The 17,285-nt window shown below is 56.1% G+C and overlaps 1 protein-coding gene across 1 annotated transcript; it reads right to left on the bottom strand.

Moving 5' to 3' along the window:
- Nucleotides 1-6,927: 6,927 nt before the first annotated feature.
- On the bottom strand, nucleotides 6,928-16,864 carry TBX1 (T-box transcription factor 1). Its single transcript, XM_069871127.1, has 8 exons — nucleotides 16,635-16,864; nucleotides 15,290-15,680; nucleotides 12,785-12,886; nucleotides 11,345-11,516; nucleotides 11,045-11,200; nucleotides 9,581-9,648; nucleotides 9,271-9,371; nucleotides 6,928-7,343 (listed from the first exon to the last, which is right to left on the bottom strand). Exons 1-8 carry the CDS (start codon nucleotides 16,792-16,794, stop codon nucleotides 6,928-6,930), a joined length of 1,566 nt encoding a protein of 521 aa, XP_069727228.1. The 5' UTR covers nucleotides 16,795-16,864.
- Between the last annotated feature and the right edge of the window lie 421 nt (nucleotides 16,865-17,285).

The following is a 17,285-nucleotide window of genomic DNA, read 5'->3' as shown; positions in this document are numbered from 1 at the left end:
CTGCTTTGGTTTTTAGCACATTTAAGATGCATCTACAAAGCCAACTTACAAATTAATAAATCTTTCCTTTAATTCAGCCTGCCAAGAACAAAGATAGAACACTGACTACTGTAGGAGCCATGTTAGTGATGTAAACCAAAGGACTGGGGATTACAGAAGGATTACCGAGCGCTAAATCAATGTGTTTCCTTTTCTGGCTGTGTGTCTGTGGTGTGGAAGTATGGATCATTACATAAAACACGGCACATGCCTGCCTGGATTAATACTAGACAATGTTACAGCAATGATGAGACACAAAGTTTGATGTTTAGGTACAACCAGGGTGCTACCGAGCAAGTGACGGCAGTGACTCAGGAGGAAGGCATGGGGTTTCTGTTGTTTGTAGTATTCTGAAATTCCAGCCTGGGTCTCCCTACTAGAGTAATCTTTCTAAGTAAACCTGGCTGTGTTTAATCCATGCCCTGCTCTTCTAGGATGTGCTGGTGGTTTCTTTCATAATGTGAAGAAAACTACTCAGAATTAAGATCATACTGGGGACGCTGGCAATCAAATACCACGAAATAACAGGGCTGTTTGTTGAGCTGTCTGCTCCCCTATGCAGTTAAAGCTATCACTCAGCTACATCTACTCAGCCTGTTAAGACTTTTGCTCCTGAGTAGTTCCACCCCCCCGCCATGCAGGGAAACACCCCCCCAGTTCATGTCTGAAGAGGTGAATTTTGTTTTAGCTGTTGGTGTTCATTCCCCTTCAATACAGCCCATCACGAAAACTGTGATACTATAAAGTACCAAGATAAACCTTGTAGCTGGTACAGTAGCGACATCCTCTCTCAGCTGTGAATATTTTGCTCATCTGATTAATGGTATGAAATGTATCTGTATGTTCTGCCAGCATTACTGCGTACAGCTCCGGAGAATCAGATGTGCAGTTCAGTGTTACAACAGGAGGGGGAAGGGGACAAATCAAAATAAAGAAAGAAGTTGTCCTGTAAGTCCAGTGATACAAAGGTTCTGGAAAGCACAAAGGACCTTGAAGCAAACCACCTCCAGCAAGATGCCACATTCCTGATGGGAAAAGGAGCATCCGGTGCTAGGTCTGCCTTTTTAATCTTGTACACGAGCTCACTTCAGTTTCAGAAGTATTTGCTTTTACTGCCCCACCACCCTTTTTTAAAGGTGCTGGAACACTAGGAAATCCTGTAAACCGGAGCCTACACCTCTAAATAAGCAAGCGCTCACCAGAGGAACATACATTTATTTCTCCACTATGAACAGGCACAATACCAAATGTTACGGTGCCACTGGAGACAGCAGCGGGAGGGACTGAGGTCCTGAGGCAGCCACGTGCACTGCAGAACCATCCCAGACCAGTACTGACAGTCTCCTTACAGGAGAGTGACATGGCAGTGAAAAAATATTAATTCTAACAATTGCCTATTACAACAGGAAGTTCTAATTAAAAAAAAAAAAAGCCATTACATCAGATTGGGATGACAGCTGGATGCAGTTTCCTCCTAGTTTCTATTCACAGTAAAAAAAAAATAAATCCTTTGGCACTTTCTGGATGGCAATGATCTCTCCTACCGGCTGTAGGGCTGACTGATCCCGATAATGTCCAGATCAGGGAATCTGGATGTTAAAATCCTGCACCATTATTCTGTTCCATAGCTCTGGCATTTCACACATGCAAAGGTACATTTTCCAGGCACTGCTTCCTATAAACATGTTCTGACATAGGTAGGAGGAAGGTTGGTGCATTGGGCCAACATAATAACCTAAACGTGGCAGACACTGTGGACATGGCATTTGTCTTCATGGTAATTAAAAAAAATTGCTGATATGCAATCTCAGTGATTCATGGGTCCATTGTCTGTGTTCACAGAAAAGCATCTAGCCTGCTTTTAACATAATAATTACGCTAACTGTTGTCTTTTCAGATTTTTTTGCCTCGGATATTTTGATGGCATGCAGACTTGGCATCACGCTAAATAGAGACATTGAGTCTTTATCATTTTATCTTTTGAGCCCATCTGGTTTGAAGTAGTTGACAACAAGCAGAAAAGGGAACAGAATGAAAGACTCACTTCATATTTACTGAAATAAATGCGTAAAGCAGCCCTGAAATAAAATCAGCCTGGAAGGAGGGCCGCTGCTCCCCCTCTAACCTCCCCTCCTCTGCCCTTTAAGATGACTGGAAGGGGCGCTCTGGCCCACAACCCCAGCACTCTCCGTGCTCGCTCTGCTCATGGCTGGAGCGCACGCCCCAGCCAAAAAGAGACTGGAGCACCCAGGGAGAAGGGGAACTTTCTGCTCCCAGAACCAGGGACAGTGGGAGCACAGGGCAAGCAGAGTGAAAAAACAACACAAACTCAGAGCCTCTGCCCATCAGCCGAGCTAAGACCATTGAAAAAGCAATAGTACAAACCTCACACAAAGGTGCTTCAGTAAGTTTTACGTGGTGTTTATTCCATTTTTAGCTTCCTTTTGCAGTTTACAGATTCAGCCCAAGGCCTGCAGCACCTGGGCACTTGTGCGGTCAAGCCCATCACAGACAGGTACAGAGCACAGTGATAACCACAGCGGTGTCCTCAGCGTGTGGGTAGCTACCAGGACTGGTGTCACTGAGAACATGTGTGTGTCTGCAGGAAAACACGCCCTTTGCTTCTCCACTTACCCATGACTACCAAGAGCTGCTCATACAGACACTAAAAACCTCTGTAACTACGACTCGGGCTAGAACAGCCACGCAGGGCACTTGCTCCACGAGGCACAGAGAACATTCATCCTCTCGCGGAGGTGAGGAGCGGCAGTTCTTCATCAGCCACTGAATCATTCTGGGAGCATCAGATGGAAGTTGCTGCACAAGTCTGCACGACTGTACAGCATGGAGCAGCTAACCTTGAAATACACGGGTGCAGTCCTTCCCCCTGTGCTGCTCCATCTCCTTATAGAATTAGGTCTTAAATACGTCTTTCCTGGCTTTTTTTCTTAATCACTTTGTTACTGTTCAAATTTATAATTTTAACATAAATAGAAGTGAATGATTTATTGTAATTATTTTGTATAGGCTGCTCTTCATAAACTTTTTTCAAAAATCTGGAAAAACACTTAATTTCCCATATGGAAAGAACACATTCATCATACTTTACTCGGATATACTTGGCTGACTATTGCACATATACGCAAAACATATGTGACATATTCAAGGCTGAATTTCATGAAACAGAAATGCCGTGAAATGTGATATAATGAATACGTTACACAGACATATGCAGCCAATTTTTAAACCTACGGTATCTTTGGTAAATTTATAATAGGTTGCTTCTACTAATGGGGGCAATGAGTGCATTTTTCTGACATATGCAACACATGCAGGACTTTACACAGATTCCATGAAGGGAGACGGACCTTTGAAAAGCACGTATATGTACATAACGTACGTAGGACACGTCCATGTTTTTCAGTATTAATGCCCATCTTCAAAACCAGCTTTTGCTTTTTGCACTGATTGTGAACAACATACCGGGCAGGAAAAGAGGATGAACGACCACTCGTGGATATGAGCAAACCTCTGATCCGGTAACTGGGTTCCTGCAGATGACGGGAGCCTCTGGCTTCGACAAGAGCACATTTTCATAAGCCCGTGCTGCACTCACGATAACAGCCAGCAGCGATCTTTGGGTACGGTTGCTTTCCTCTAGCTGTGCCAAACACTCGTGTAAAGTGGGCCCCTTACCGATCAATTGCATTCCAATAATTAGAAGAAGACAAACCCCTGCATTCGTTTAGGACACAGTGGCAGGCAGTGACCCCTGCTATGGGGGGCACCCCCCAAGCATGCAGAAAGCCTCTGGCTGCGAGCCTGACTGCAGAGATGCCCTGGGGTGCCGAGAGGCATCTGCTGGGGACACCACCTTACAGACCCACCCAAAGCAGCTCCAGGGTCTCCCCAAGCAAGAGGAAGAATTCAAAAGAACAGTCGTGAAGCGTGTAAACAGCGTGCATGAACACTGCAAGCACACAGAAGTCACCCCCCTACTCCTATCTTATACTGAATTTAGTTGGATCCAATCGCAAGGAAAAAGTAAAACCACCACCACCAAAAACGTTCCTGAAAATCTCAGCTATCCCCAATGTTTGGGAGAAGTGACCAAGCAAACACATCCCTTGTTTCACCTGCAGGTGCCTAATCCTGTATTTATCCACTGGGGCAAGGGATGTGGTTTGCAGAGCTTTGGAGTAACCAGTAAATTCAGCCTTTATCTCTGGAAAACACAGCCACGTGCCTAATTTATTCTCTAGCCTTATTCCTTTGTCTCTTTAGACAAAGCGGGCCTGTAACCCCTGGGCCTGGGCCTGCTTTACTGGCAGCTTTCAAAAAGTGTTACGTGTGACTCGAGGCAGAAGTGTTGTCTGGAAATGCTGCAGCCTTCTTTCCGAGCAAGTGCCATGGCCCTTGGTGACAGCACGTACTAAATGAAGTTTAAACACACATGTAATAAAATCATAAAATGTCATCTTTCAAAAGCAACTGCAACACAAATAGATAAGGCACAGCCTGCACCCCATAAACCTGGACTGACTGGCTGACAGGTAACATGAAATTAAAAGTATCGCAGCTTTCCTGTGGTTTTCAAGAGGCTTCACCTACTCAATGTGCAGTGTTACGGGGTTTTTCTTTGTTTGGAGAGCATTTCTTGTTGTGACAGAAAAATAACAGTGCTCGCTCTCCGTATCTGGAACGCTCCCACCCAGTGATACAGACATCGCTGTACAAGGTGGAAATACAAGTCCAAGCCCCAAGGAAGCCTGATTGAAGGAATAAAGCATGACATGAAATGGATTGTTAATGTGCTTAATACTAACAAATATAAGCATGTTGCATGTTGATGGCCTAGAAGCACGGTTAGAAACATTAGGAAAAAATTTTCATATAAAGGGTCATTGGGCACTGGCAGAGGCTGCCCAGGTAGGGGGTTGAGTCACCTTCCCTGGAGGTGTTTAAGGGACGGGTGGACGAGGCGCTGAGGGGCATGGTTTAGAGTTTGATAGGAATGGTTGGACTCAATGATCCGGTGGGTCTTTTGCAACCTGCTGATTCTATGATTCTAAATACCATTTTCATAGTGAAAACTGTAGCTGATACAGCTCCGTGGCCTCTCCTTCCCATTCGGACCTAGGACTTCTATGGTGGTTCTTCTGGCACAGAGGACAGACTAGTGATCTGGAGAGCCCACAACCATAGCTTGAAGTGCTGTGATTTTCTCTTCTTCTAGTGGAGATGTCCTACAATCCAGGCAAGTGCCTTGAGCTGCTTTCTGTTAAAAGCGCAGTTTAATCTTGGGTATCTTGGGCCACGCAGTCCTCTCAGCTCTTGTGCGATAGAGTCTGAACAGCGGCGTGGCCTGGCTGCAGCGAGAGCCAGGGGCACTTCCTGCAGCACTCCGGGTATTGCTAAGGGAAGCAGGAGCTTCCAATCTGAAAGGGATGTCTACCACACCCATTTCCACCTGGGGCCCCCACCTGGCAATCGGTTGCATCATGATAGATCCCTACAACCACAGCCAAGGAGAGAGAAAGCAGGGAGTGATCACCTGGGGAGATGCACTCAACAACCCCGGCTTAGCCACCTTTCTTATTGAAGTGACCTCACTTTGCAAGGGAGGTTTAGGCTTCAGAGCAGGCAAACTGACAAATACACACAAGTAATCAAACGAGAAATAAAAGAAAGAAAGAAGAGGAAAAACATTTATAAATGTCACTGTCCAATGTCTTTTCAATTTAAACAAAATAAGATTATCTACATATATCTACAAATATCTACACGTATCTACACTGTTTGCAGATATGATTCTTTGGTTGTCTTCACTTTTTTCCTACACCATAACTATCTAGAAAGGAAAAAGTGTTCGTATAACCTTTGAAAGAAATAATAAATATAACAACTGCAATAAGTGTTTGACCAAAGCTTTGGCACTAATCAGTTTACAGATAACAAATCATAGTGAAAACTGAAATAACAGCAGCAAAGCAACAGACCACATCGGAGAGCAGGTTCCCACTGATCAGTAACAAGTGCAAGGCTATTTTACACCAATCTTTCTGAGAACATTAATTATGATTTAGTCAGACACTAAGACACAATTCACTGCAAATTTCAAATAAAATACATATTTCTTGCATGAGTCTTTTTCGTGGATCCAGATATATTTCTTTTTATAACAGAAAAAAAAATAATAAAAATGACATAAAGTATTTGTGTTAGCCTTCTTAAAAGTCTTCCAAAAAGTCCTGGAAGCCCAAAGCCCCCTGCCGCAGACAGAATAAACGTCGCTATTAACACTGCCACTGCCACCAGAGTGAAAACGCACAAGTGTGGATGAAGAGAGAACTTCAAAAACCAAAAAACAAAAAAAAAATAACCCCCTTCTTTTTATAGTCACATGGAAGAATCATAGAAGTGTTCATAATACTGAATACCCGCACAGCTGAGGAGCTGCTCAATACCTTCTCTGAACACCCAGGGGCCGCGTCCGTAAGCATCTCGATAAAAAAAACCCAAGCCAGATGTTCCAAAGGCGCCGCTGGGGAAAGCGGGACGGACGGGGCCATCCTTCCAAACCAGGGAGAGACCGGGGGGAGGCGTCAAAGGAGAAGAGACGAGTACTTACCAGCTCTAAGAGGGAAGGTGCAGCAAGCAGGTAGGTGCAGAAGAGGCGCTTTGGGGCTGGGGTGGTTTGGGGGAGCCGGAGGCAAGGGGCGAGGCGTTCGCGGGGGGGTGAATCCCCCTCAGCCCCTCTCCCGGGCACCTGCGGGCCGGGAGCGCCCGGGGCCGGGGCGGCGGCGCCGCCTCCCTGAGGCCTCGCGAGTCCGCGCGCGCCCGCCCCTTCCCGCCATTGGCCGCCGCGAGGGCGGGAAAGCGGCGGCGCTACCGGGGGCCGTAGTCGTAGGCGGCGGGCGCGCCGGGCGGCGAGTACACGTTGGCGGCCGCCGCGCCGACGGGGTGGTGGTGGTGCGGGTGGTGCGGGTGGTGGTGCGGGTGGTGGTGCGGGTAGCCGTGGCCGCGGACGCCGGGCAGCGGGTACGGGGCGGGCCGGCTCTTGGCGCCCAGGTAGTGGTCGTAGGCGGCGGACGGGTACTTGTAGGGGTGGTGGTGCAGCGGCTCCGAGGCGGAGGGCTCCAGGCGCAGCTCGGCGTGCGGAGGGCTCGGCCGGCCGGCCAGCGGCACCAGCCCCGGCGCGGCCGGCAGCGCGGGGCTCAGCACGCGGGACAGGAGCTGCTGCTGCGCCGCCTCCGCCGCGCCCAGCGCCTCCCGCTCCGCGTCCCGGCGGCTCTCGGCGGCATCTGCGGGGACACGGCGTCAGCCCCGCGGGGACAGCGCTCCGGGGAGCGTCGGCCCTGCCCCGGGGGCAGCAGCCAGGGGGCGGCGTGAGGAGAGCGGCCGAAGGGACAGCAGGGAGGGGACAGTGCCAGCCCCACCACAGGGACAGCAGCGAGGGGACAGCATGAGCCCCACCAAGAGGACAGCAGCGAGGGGACAGCAGTGAGGGGACAGTGCCAGCCCCACCACAGGGACTGCAGCGAGGGGACAGCAGTGAGGAGACAGCATGAGCCCTGCCCTGGGGACAGCAGCGAGGGGACAGCAGTGAGGGGACATTGCCAGCCCTACCACAGGGACTGCAGCGAGGGGACGGCATGAGCCCCGCCCTGGGGACAGCAGTGAGGGGACAGTGTCAGCCCTACCACAGGGACTGCAGCGAGGGGACAGCAGCGAGGGGACAGCAGCGAGCGGACAGTGTCAGCCCTGCCCTGGGGACAGCAGTGAGGGGACAGTGCCAGCCCCACCACAGGGACAGCAGCGAGGGGACAGCAGCGAGGGGACAGTGTCAGCCCTACCACGGGGACAGCAGTGAGGGGACGGCATGAGCCCCACCAAGAGGACAGCAGTGAGGAGACAGCAGTGAGGAGAGTGTCAGCCCCGCCGCGGGGACAGCAGTGAGGGGACAGTGTCAGCCCTACCACAGGGACAGCAGCAAGGGGACTGTCAGCCCCACTGTGGGGACAGCAGCGAGGGGACAGCATGAGCCCTGCCCCGTGGACAGCAGCGAGGGGACAGTGTGAGCCCTGCCCTGGGGACAGCAGCAAGAGGACAGTGTGAGCCCCACCAAGAGGACAGCAGCGAGGAGACAGCAATGAGGAGACAGCATGAGCCCTGCTTTGGGGACAGCAGCAGGAGGACAGGGTGAGCCCTGCCCTGGGGACAGCTGCAAGGGGAGGGGACAGCGTGAGCTGTGAGCCCTGCCCCAGGGACAGCGGAGAGGGGACAGCAGCAAGGGGACAGTGTCAGCCTCACTGTAGGGACAGCAGCAAGAGGACTGCATCAGCCCTACCACAGGGGCAGTGGCGAGGAGACAGTGTCAGCCCTGCTATGGGGACAGCAGTGAGGGTGCAGCATGAGCCCCACCATGGGGACAGCAGCAAGGGGACAGTGTGAGCCCCAGCGAGGGAACAGCAGCGAGAGGACAGCCTTAGCCCTACCACAGGGACAGCAGCAGCCCCAATGAGGGGACAGCAGCGAGAGAACAGCATGACACCTGCAAGGACAGCGTGTGGCAGGCAGCGGGGCTGCAGGACAGACCTCTCGGCTGCAGTGACGGGGCTGGGCTGATGAACAAGCCGGAACACGCCTGACATTTTTGCAGTTGTGTAACGCTAAGCAAATACAGACTTCCCTTTGCTGTGCAGGCCCAGGGTGGGCTGGGAGAAAGGCCCTTGGTTGTCTTTGCAGTTGTTTGCTCTGCGTAACGAAGAGGGAGTCAGTGGGCAGAGGTGCTGCTCCACCTGACCGCAGCTGTCCAGGAGGAGTGGTTTGGCCCAAACAGGCTGCTGCAGGACCTTAAAGAGCAGCGTGAGGAGCAGCCCACGGCCTGTGCCGCATCCCTGCCTCAAAAGCTGAACTCACTGCCAAAAAGTCAAAAATGGGACACTAGAGGAAAAGGGCAGCGTTTTGTAAAGCAGCAAAGTTGTTTAAGCACAACAACAGGGAGCGTTCTAGACCTAGGAAGAATGAACTAGGCTATGAAGGTGGCTATTTTTGCTCAAAAATAGGCAGTAGTGCAAAGCTCGTTAGCAATGGAGCTGCGGCTGCTGCAGGTGGCTGTGCACCAGCACGGTGAGAGCGAGGAAGGCCCCAAGCGTGCATGCGCAGAGGCTGGCCGGGCAGGACAGCAGGTCCCAGGTGACAGGCTGACCCGCGTGGTGTGGCTCTCACCTTTCTCTGTCCCATTCTGGTGAGCCGGGGAAGATACTGGATTCCGGGATCTGGCAAAGGCGCTCATGAGAGGAAGGGCCCCTGGCCTGTGATTCCTGGGCCTAGAAGAAGAAGGGGAGAAGAGATATGGAGGTGACTGTCCAAAAGAATGAGCTCTTAGAGCACTGCTGCTGTGAGCTGCAGCTGGCAAATGGAGCCCGATGTGGTATCCCCCAAACTCCACACAAGCCTGTGCAAATGTAAGCTGGGCGGGTGCATGCGCAACGGTGAGAGCGTAGTGTAGTCATAGTCAACAAAGACACAGCCTTACCAATCCTCGGGGTCGCAGTCTCTAAATCCCTTGGCAAAAGGGTTGCTGGCGATCTTCAGCTGCGTGATCTGCAAAGAGAAGTGGGGAAATGTCTCCAAGCAGCACACACAGGGCTACCTGATCAGGCGGTGAGTGTGTCTTGGAGGACTTCGGGAGTTTCACAGAATCACCAGCTTGGAAAAGACCCACCGGATCATCGAGTCCAACCATTCCTATAAAACACTAAACCACGTCCCTCAGTGCCTCGTCCACCCGTGCCTTAAACACCTCCAGGGAAGGGGACTCAACCCCCTCCCTGGGCAGCCTGTTCCAGTGCCCAATGACCCTTTCTGTGAAAAGATTTTTCCTAATGTTGAGCCTAAACCTCCCCTGGCGGAGCTTGAGGCCATTCCCTCTCGTCCTGTCCCCTGTTTGCGGTGCCTGGCATAATGGAGAGGGCCCTGTGGAGCCGGGAGGCGCTCTGCCACAGAGCACAAACATGTGCTGTCCTCTGTTAGAAAATGTGGGCTAAGAACGCTACCCAAGACGAGTTCAAGGCGAAAGGACAGGCAGTCCGAGCCGGCTGCAAAAGCTGTGTAAAATGCACTTGTAAGAAAATGCCACATTATATGGGTCACCACTGGAGCAGCTCAGACAAATCACTGGATAAATCATACTTATGTATTTATTTAATTCGCCGGGGAGAAGGCGGGACATTTTCTATATTTAAGCAAATCCACGGATAAAGTATGTGATTGTGAGTTTCCGGAATGGGTTGAAAAACAAACTTTAAGCCCCTCAGTGACAGTTCCAGCCTTAGAGGTCAAACTGATAGAAAGCAGGAGAGAAAGAGCAGCTGTCCGGAGCCATCAGGCAAATGCCAGCGGGGGGGGCTCCGCAGCCCCTTAAAGGCGCAGCCGGAGCATCCCGGGCGGCCCCGGGCCGGTTCTGCGCCCCCGGCTCGGGGAAACCCGCTACCAAATCCTATTTGCACCCGCGGCGGGGATTCCTGCTCTTTACATTAAGCTGATGCGATTTAAAGGAGCAATTGGATTAACCGCTGCCCAGAAATCCGCATCAGTGTAGGGGGGGTGGCTCGGTTTGTTTCGTTTTGTTTCTTTTTTTCTTTTTTTTTTTTTTCACGTATAATTCTATTCCGAGGAGGAATAGAGCTTAGCGGAGTAAAACCACAGACTTATCCAAACGAATTGCGAGGGAGGTGTCGCAGCGGGAAGGCTGCAGCTTCCCAGCTCGCCCCGGTCCCGGGTTTACACGGTTCCTGCGGTCCCGGGGCAAGGGGGAGGCCGGTGCCGGGGCTCAGGTCGCTTCCCCAGCGAGCAGCCCCCCGGCTATCGGGTTCCTCGCAATGGGTTTAGCAGATGGGGGGGGGGGGGGAACTCCCGCAGACACCCCCGCACCCCGGGAACCGACGGGGGGACCCCGACCCGCCCGTTTTCGTTGCCCCGGGCCCCGCCGCCGCCTCACCCGGTGGTTCTGGTAGGCGGTCACGGCCGTGAAGCGCGTCTCCTCGAAGACGAAGGTTTTGAAGTTCTCCTCCGCGTATTTCTCGCTGTCTTTCCGGGGGTCCACGTAGACCACGTGAAAACGCGGCTGGTATCTGTGCATGGAGTTCAAAATGATCTGAATGATAAAACGAGCAAGGAGACAATAACTGATCCAGGCGGAGCACGGAGAGAGGAGAGCTCAGCTCTGCCCGGGGGAGCATCCCCGGCAGCTCCCCCCGGCGCAGCCCCGCGTCCCGCACCCTCCCCGGGCGGCACTTACATGGCCGTTGTCATCCAGCAAATTGTTGGTGAGTTTGAGCTTATCGAAGGAGACGATCTGCTTCATCCACTGCGCGCCCTTGGCCGGGGAGTCGGGGTGGTAGTGCACCCTGCCGGGGGTGGCGGGGTCGGCCTTGCCGGCCACCAGCCAGGAGGAGCTGTGGAAGGCGTATCTGCGGGACGGGAGAGCATCCTCAGCGCCCGAGCCCCGCATCGCCCCCGCATCGCCCCCGCATCGCCCCCGCATCGCCCCCGGCGCCCGGAGAAGCGGCCTCCCCTCCGCAGCCAGGGGGGCGCGTGGGGATAAGGTTTTATATGGGACCGGTGGGAGAAAAATCTGTAGGATGGGAGAAAATTATAGCCACCTGCACGGATTTGGGAGAGGAGCCACAAAAGCTCCCTCTGAAAAAAAAGCGTAAAGAGGAACCCTCCGTACACTAATCATAGAAACACAGAATCATAGAATAACCAGGCTGGAAGAGACCCACCGGATCATCGAGTCCAACCATTCCTATCAAACACTAAACCATGTCCCTTAGGACCTCATCCACCCGTCCCTTAAACACCTCCAGGGAAGGGGACTCAACGCCCTCCCTGGGCAGCCTCTGCCAGTGCCCAATGACCCTTTCCGTGAAAAGATTTTTCCTAATGTTGAGCCTAAACCTCCCCTGGCAGAGCTTGAGGCCATTCCCTCTCGTCCTGTCCCCTGTCACTTGGGAGAAGAGCCCAGCTCCCTCCTCTCCACAACCTCCTTTCAGGTAGTTGGAGAGAGCAATGAGGTCTCCCCTCAGCCTCCTCTTCTCCAGCCTAAACACCCCCAGCTCTCTCAGCCGCTCCTCATAAGTGAAGAGTGGAAATTTATGTGTAGATTAAGTGCAGGTCCAGCGTTTAGCAGCCTCGTTTCATTCTTTCAAAGTACATATTCAACAGTAACGTTTAAAACAGAGAAACCAATCTTCTATACACGTGTTTACTTTAAAAGCCAGTGTTTGCACAGGGGGAATTAGACACCATTGGACTCGAGCAGAAACATTACTTTTTAAAGATATACTCAATTGGATGTTATATATCCCACTTCCCTTGACAAGCAAACATTTCTAGGACGCCCTGAGAATTTGGATATCTGTCTAAATATTTATATATTGGACCCTGCGTTTCCAACGCGGGCCGCCTGCTCTGAAGCTAAATACATAATGCGCCTTTCACTGTCTTTAAATTATATAAGGGGTCGCAAACCAGAGCGCAGAGTCGCCGCTTCCCAGGGCCTCTCCGCGCTGCCGCCGGGCCCGGGCTCGGTGCCTTTCCCCCGGGACCCTCCCCGAGATGAGCGGCGGTACCGGGGCGGCACGGGGGGCTCGGGTACGAGGGGTGAAACGGAGCCGGGGCAGCCGCAGCCCGAGCCCCGGAGGGCAGCGACCGAGCCCCGCGGGGCGCTACTTGCCGGTATCGCTTGTCGTCCACGGGGACGAAATCCATGAGGAGCATGTAGTCAGCCATGGGGTCCATCCCGAATATCTTCACCTGGAACGTGGGGAACATGCGCCTGGCACGGAGAGGAGAGAGAGAGAGGGGGGCGCTGAGCTGCGGGGCTCCCCGCACCCCCGGCGACGTCCCCCCGCTGCGGCCGGGGAGCCGTGTCCCCCGGGGGAACAAGCGCCAACCCCTTTGCCGTGGGGAGACACAAGCGAGGAAGGATTTTCTCCCCGCCTTTCCCATCTTTCCAGCTGAGCTGGTTTGAGGCAAACGCGAGGCGCTGCCCCTCGAACCGAGCGCGGGCGCCGGCGGGCTCGGGCGGGCACGTTTAGAACCTTCTGCGGGGACCAGAGGCAACGGGGCTGTCACCTCTGCAGCTTCTGCCGCCTCTGCAGCTTCTGCCGCCTCTGCAGCTTCTGCCCCGCTAAATCTGCCCCGTTTTAGAAGAGCAGCTTGGGCAGCAGCGCGGTGCCCGGGGCGGGACACCCCCCGCACCCCTCGGGCAGGGGCTGGAGGGCCACGGGGGGCTCCAAGAGAGCCCCCTCCCCGCCCGTGTCGCTGCCAGAGCTCGGTGGCCCGGTCCTCGCACCTTTGCGAGGTGAAAGGAGAGCGGGAAGGGGCCGGGAGCTCCAGGACACCCCCGCACCCCAGGCCCAGGGAGGGCTCGATTCCTTCGAGGGGCAGCGGGGCCAAGGCCGCGGGGGTGGGCTAAGCAGGGCCGGGGTGCCCCGCCACCCCCCAGCTCCGCACGCCCCGGGGCCGCTAGCCGAGGATGCGCCCTCCCGTCGGGGCTCGTTACGGCTTCGCTTTCGTTTGAAATATTTTCGTTTTTCCCCGAGTACGAAACCAAGCGAGCGGCCGCGGGCGGCGGGGTTTGCAGCCGTTGGAAAACCAAACTCCCGACACCTCCCGAAAAAAACCTCCCGCTCGACCCCGGGCACGGAGAGCTGCCCCGGCCCGTTCCCGGGGCGCAGCCCGGCCCCGCGGCGCCTCTTCCCGGGGATTTTTTGGTTTCGTGCTGCCGTTCCCGGCCCGGAGCCGCCTGCTTCCCCGCGGCCGCCGGGACGGGGAGCGGGACGGGGCTCTGCCTCTCCCTCGCTTTAGCCAACTCTGGAGGACGTTTCCAATCGTATCCTCTGTTATTATTATTTTTAAAGGTGTAAAAGCCCCCACTAGCTCCAGTTCCGGTGTTTCTTGTTTTAAAACTGAGTTTTAAAACAAACAAGCCGAGACGATAAGACCCACCTAGACAAACAGCAGGGCCAGCCCAGAGGCTCTGGGAGAGAGCAGACTTCGCAGCGCCTGCCCTCAGCCTTTTCCTGCTGGTTTTACCCCATTTTCTTCTTTCTTTTTTTTCTTTCTCTTTTTTTTTTTTTTTTTCTTTTTACCCGTCTGCCTGGAGATTTGTCGGTGTCATAAAATAAACGAAAAAGAGGGGAGAGAAACCCCCTCGATTCAAACGGAGTCGGTTCATTTCCGAGCCCCTTCGGAGCGGGGTATTTGCGGTATTTTTCGCTGTCCTGCGAGAGCGAAGAAAGGCAGATGGAAGAGCTCCTGTTCGCAGGGAGCCTCCGCCTGCAGCCCGGGGCAGCTTCTCTGCTGAGGAGCGGGGCGGCTCTGCGGGAGATGCCGCCGGGGTCCCGCACCGCGCCCGCCGCTGCTTTCCCACCGGGCACCGCCGTGGGGGTTTAAATTTTAGTAAACTACTAATTAAAAAAAAAAAATTAAAAATCTCAACTGGGTATATAGAAATATACTTCGCTTTTTGCGCCTCAGGGACTCGGAGGGAGAGAGAGCGCGGCCGCGGCCACCGCCTGCGCGGGGCCCTGCGGAGCCGGAGCGGAGCCGGAGCGGGGCCACCGAAAGCAACACCGGAGGCTGCAGTTGGGTTGGTTTTCCCTTCTTCCCCCCGCGTCCGATCGCTCGTTGGAGGGCAGAGCCCGGAGAGGCCGGGGCTGCGCGGGGAACGCTCCCCGGCTCTGCCCGGCGATAAAATAAACGGGGAACTAACAACCGTGCTCGGGGCTGCTCTGCCCGCTACACGTTTTGCTCGTTTCTAAGGCGGTCGGGTCAGCCGGGCCCTTTGTTCCCCGGCCGGGAGGAGAGCCGGGCTCGTTACCGAGAGCGGGGAGAGCCGCGGCAGTCCCGGAGAACGTTTCAAGCTGCAGAAACGGGGTCTGTCCGCGGCCCCGGCGGAAGGCAAAGCTCAGTCCGCGCTGGAGGTTTATGCAGGCAGGGGGACGGCTCGGGGGGGTTGATAGTTTGCTCTCCCTCCCCGCGCCCTTGCTGCCCTCCACCCCGAGCACGGAGCCAGCCCCGGGGCTCGGAGCGCGGCCCCCGGGACAGACCCGCCGCCCCCGCCGCGCCCGAGGCCTTCGGGCGGCGAGAAGCGCCGCGATCGACTGACGGCGGCGGCCGGGCCCGACCCCCCCCCCCCCCCTCCCGGCCCGGGCCGCCGGTGCCCCGCGCTGACCTGCCGGCCTTGGTGACGATCATCTCGGTGCCCAGCTGGTTGAACTCGTCCCACAGCGCCTTCATCTCCAGCTGCACGCTGACGTTGGCCACCTTGGGGTTCTTCTTCACGGGCGCCTTGGCCGCGGCCGAGCAGCCCGAGCCGGCGGCCGGTCCCGCGGCTCCCCCGGCGCTGTCGGGCGGCTCGGGGCCCGGGGGCGGCGGCGGGTTGGCCCCGGCGGCCGCGGCCCCGCCGAAGGGGTAACCGTGCTGGGGCGGCGGCGGCGGGTGCTGCGGAGCCGCGCAGGGCTCGTAGTGCGGCGGCTCGTGCTGTCCGTACGGGTCCCCCGGGGAGGGCGAGAGGTGGTACCCCCCGGAGGCGTTCAGGCTGCTCAGGCTGTTGGCCGTGAAAGCTGCAACATCGCAAAAATGGGACAGCTGGGTGAGCCAGGGGCTGGAGATCGCTGAAATCATTCCAAAAACAGGCGGTCAGGGCTGCGCTCCGGCTCCCCGCGTCCCCCCAGCTCCGCGCGGCTCCGCGGGGCGCCCCCCGCCTCCCGCCTGCCCCGCGCCCGGCCCCGCGGGGCGCCTCCCCCTGGCTCGGCCCGGGCCCCGCTCCCCCCGGGGCAGGCGGGGAGCGAGCGAGCTGCTCTCCCGCTGCCTGCCTGCCTCGCCTTTTCTTTTTTTTTTTTTTCCTTTTTTTTTGGTCCCCCCCCTTTTTTTTTTTGCTCCTTCGCAAACCCGAGAGATGTGGAGCCGCGGCGGGGCAGAGCCCGGGCTCCCGCCGCACACGCTTCGGGACAAACACTCATCCCACCTCAACATCCCCCTCCCAAAAAAAAAAAACCCAAAAAAGCAAAAAAAAAAAAAAGGCAAAACAAAAAAAGAACAAAAAGAAGAAGAGGAGGGGGGAGCTCGAAGAAAGAGCCCGGTGGTTATTTCCGTGCGGCCGCGGTGCTGCAGGTAACGTGCGGCGGCCCCGGGGCGGCGATTCCCTTCGTCCCGTGCCCGGGAGACACGCGGGGCACACGCGGGCCCGGAGCAAACCCGGGGCCGGGCGAGGAGCGCAGCCCCGGCCCGCGCGGGCCCCGCGGCGGGGGACGGGGCCGCCCCGGGCAGCGCCGGGTCCCCTCCGGGGCCGAAAGGGCTTCGGGAGGCGCGGAGACTCTCGGGTTCGCTCCGGCGCGACCTCCGGCCCCAGGAGGGGTCGAGGGAGCCGAGCCCCGGGGGCGGGCGGAGGATGCTCCGGCACCCGCGGAGCCGTCGGAGCGGGCGGAGGGGCCCGGGCAGAGCCCCCTTCTCCGGGGCAGGGCCGGGGGGGCCCGGCAGAGCCCCGCGAGGCGCCGTGGGGCCCCGGCAGAGCTCACCTTCCATGTCCCTGGTGACGGTGCTGAAGTGCATCTTCCGCGGGCGGCAGCCGCGCTGCTCCGGCGCTCCCTGCCCTGCTGGCTCGGCGGCGGCGACTGAAATCAGAGAGGCGATACTGAAAGCGTTCGCCTTGGGAGACAGAGGGCTGTTTTCGTCCATAGGGGAGACACCAATGCAGGAGCAGCAGCCGCGGCAGCCTCCCACCACGAGCCCCCCCTCCCACCCCCTCACTCCCCTCCTTTCTACCGCACCATCCAGGGAGGTGCGAGCCAGACCCCCCTCCTTTCGGACGGGGGGGGGGGGGGGAGGTTAAGGGAAGCCTAAAAAACCCCAAAACAACAAAAAACCAACAGAAAACAACCCAAACCCTCGGTGCACCCCCCGGGAGCGGCGTTGGGGAGCAAGAAATTTCCTCGGAGCCCTTTGCAGCCGGCGCCGAGCGCCGCAACGGGCGGATCGAGACGGGGACCGGGCCGAGGGGGGCGGATAATGAAATAACCCCACGGATTTCTTCCCCGGAGCCTCAGTTTCTCTTCCCCTCCAACTCGTTCCCTGCTATTTATTAATTTATTTTCTCTGTTCCCTTCCCCCCAGCCAGCAGCTCCTGCCCCCCCCGCCCTCCTTTTCTCCCGCACGTAGGGAAAGTGGCT

This window comes from Phaenicophaeus curvirostris, chromosome 17 (genome assembly GCF_032191515.1).
Source record: "Phaenicophaeus curvirostris isolate KB17595 chromosome 17, BPBGC_Pcur_1.0, whole genome shotgun sequence".
Lineage (NCBI taxonomy): Eukaryota > Metazoa > Chordata > Aves > Cuculiformes > Cuculidae > Phaenicophaeus > Phaenicophaeus curvirostris.
The sequence above is the reverse complement of the archived record's forward strand: the minus strand, read 5'-3'. Positions and strand labels throughout refer to the sequence as shown.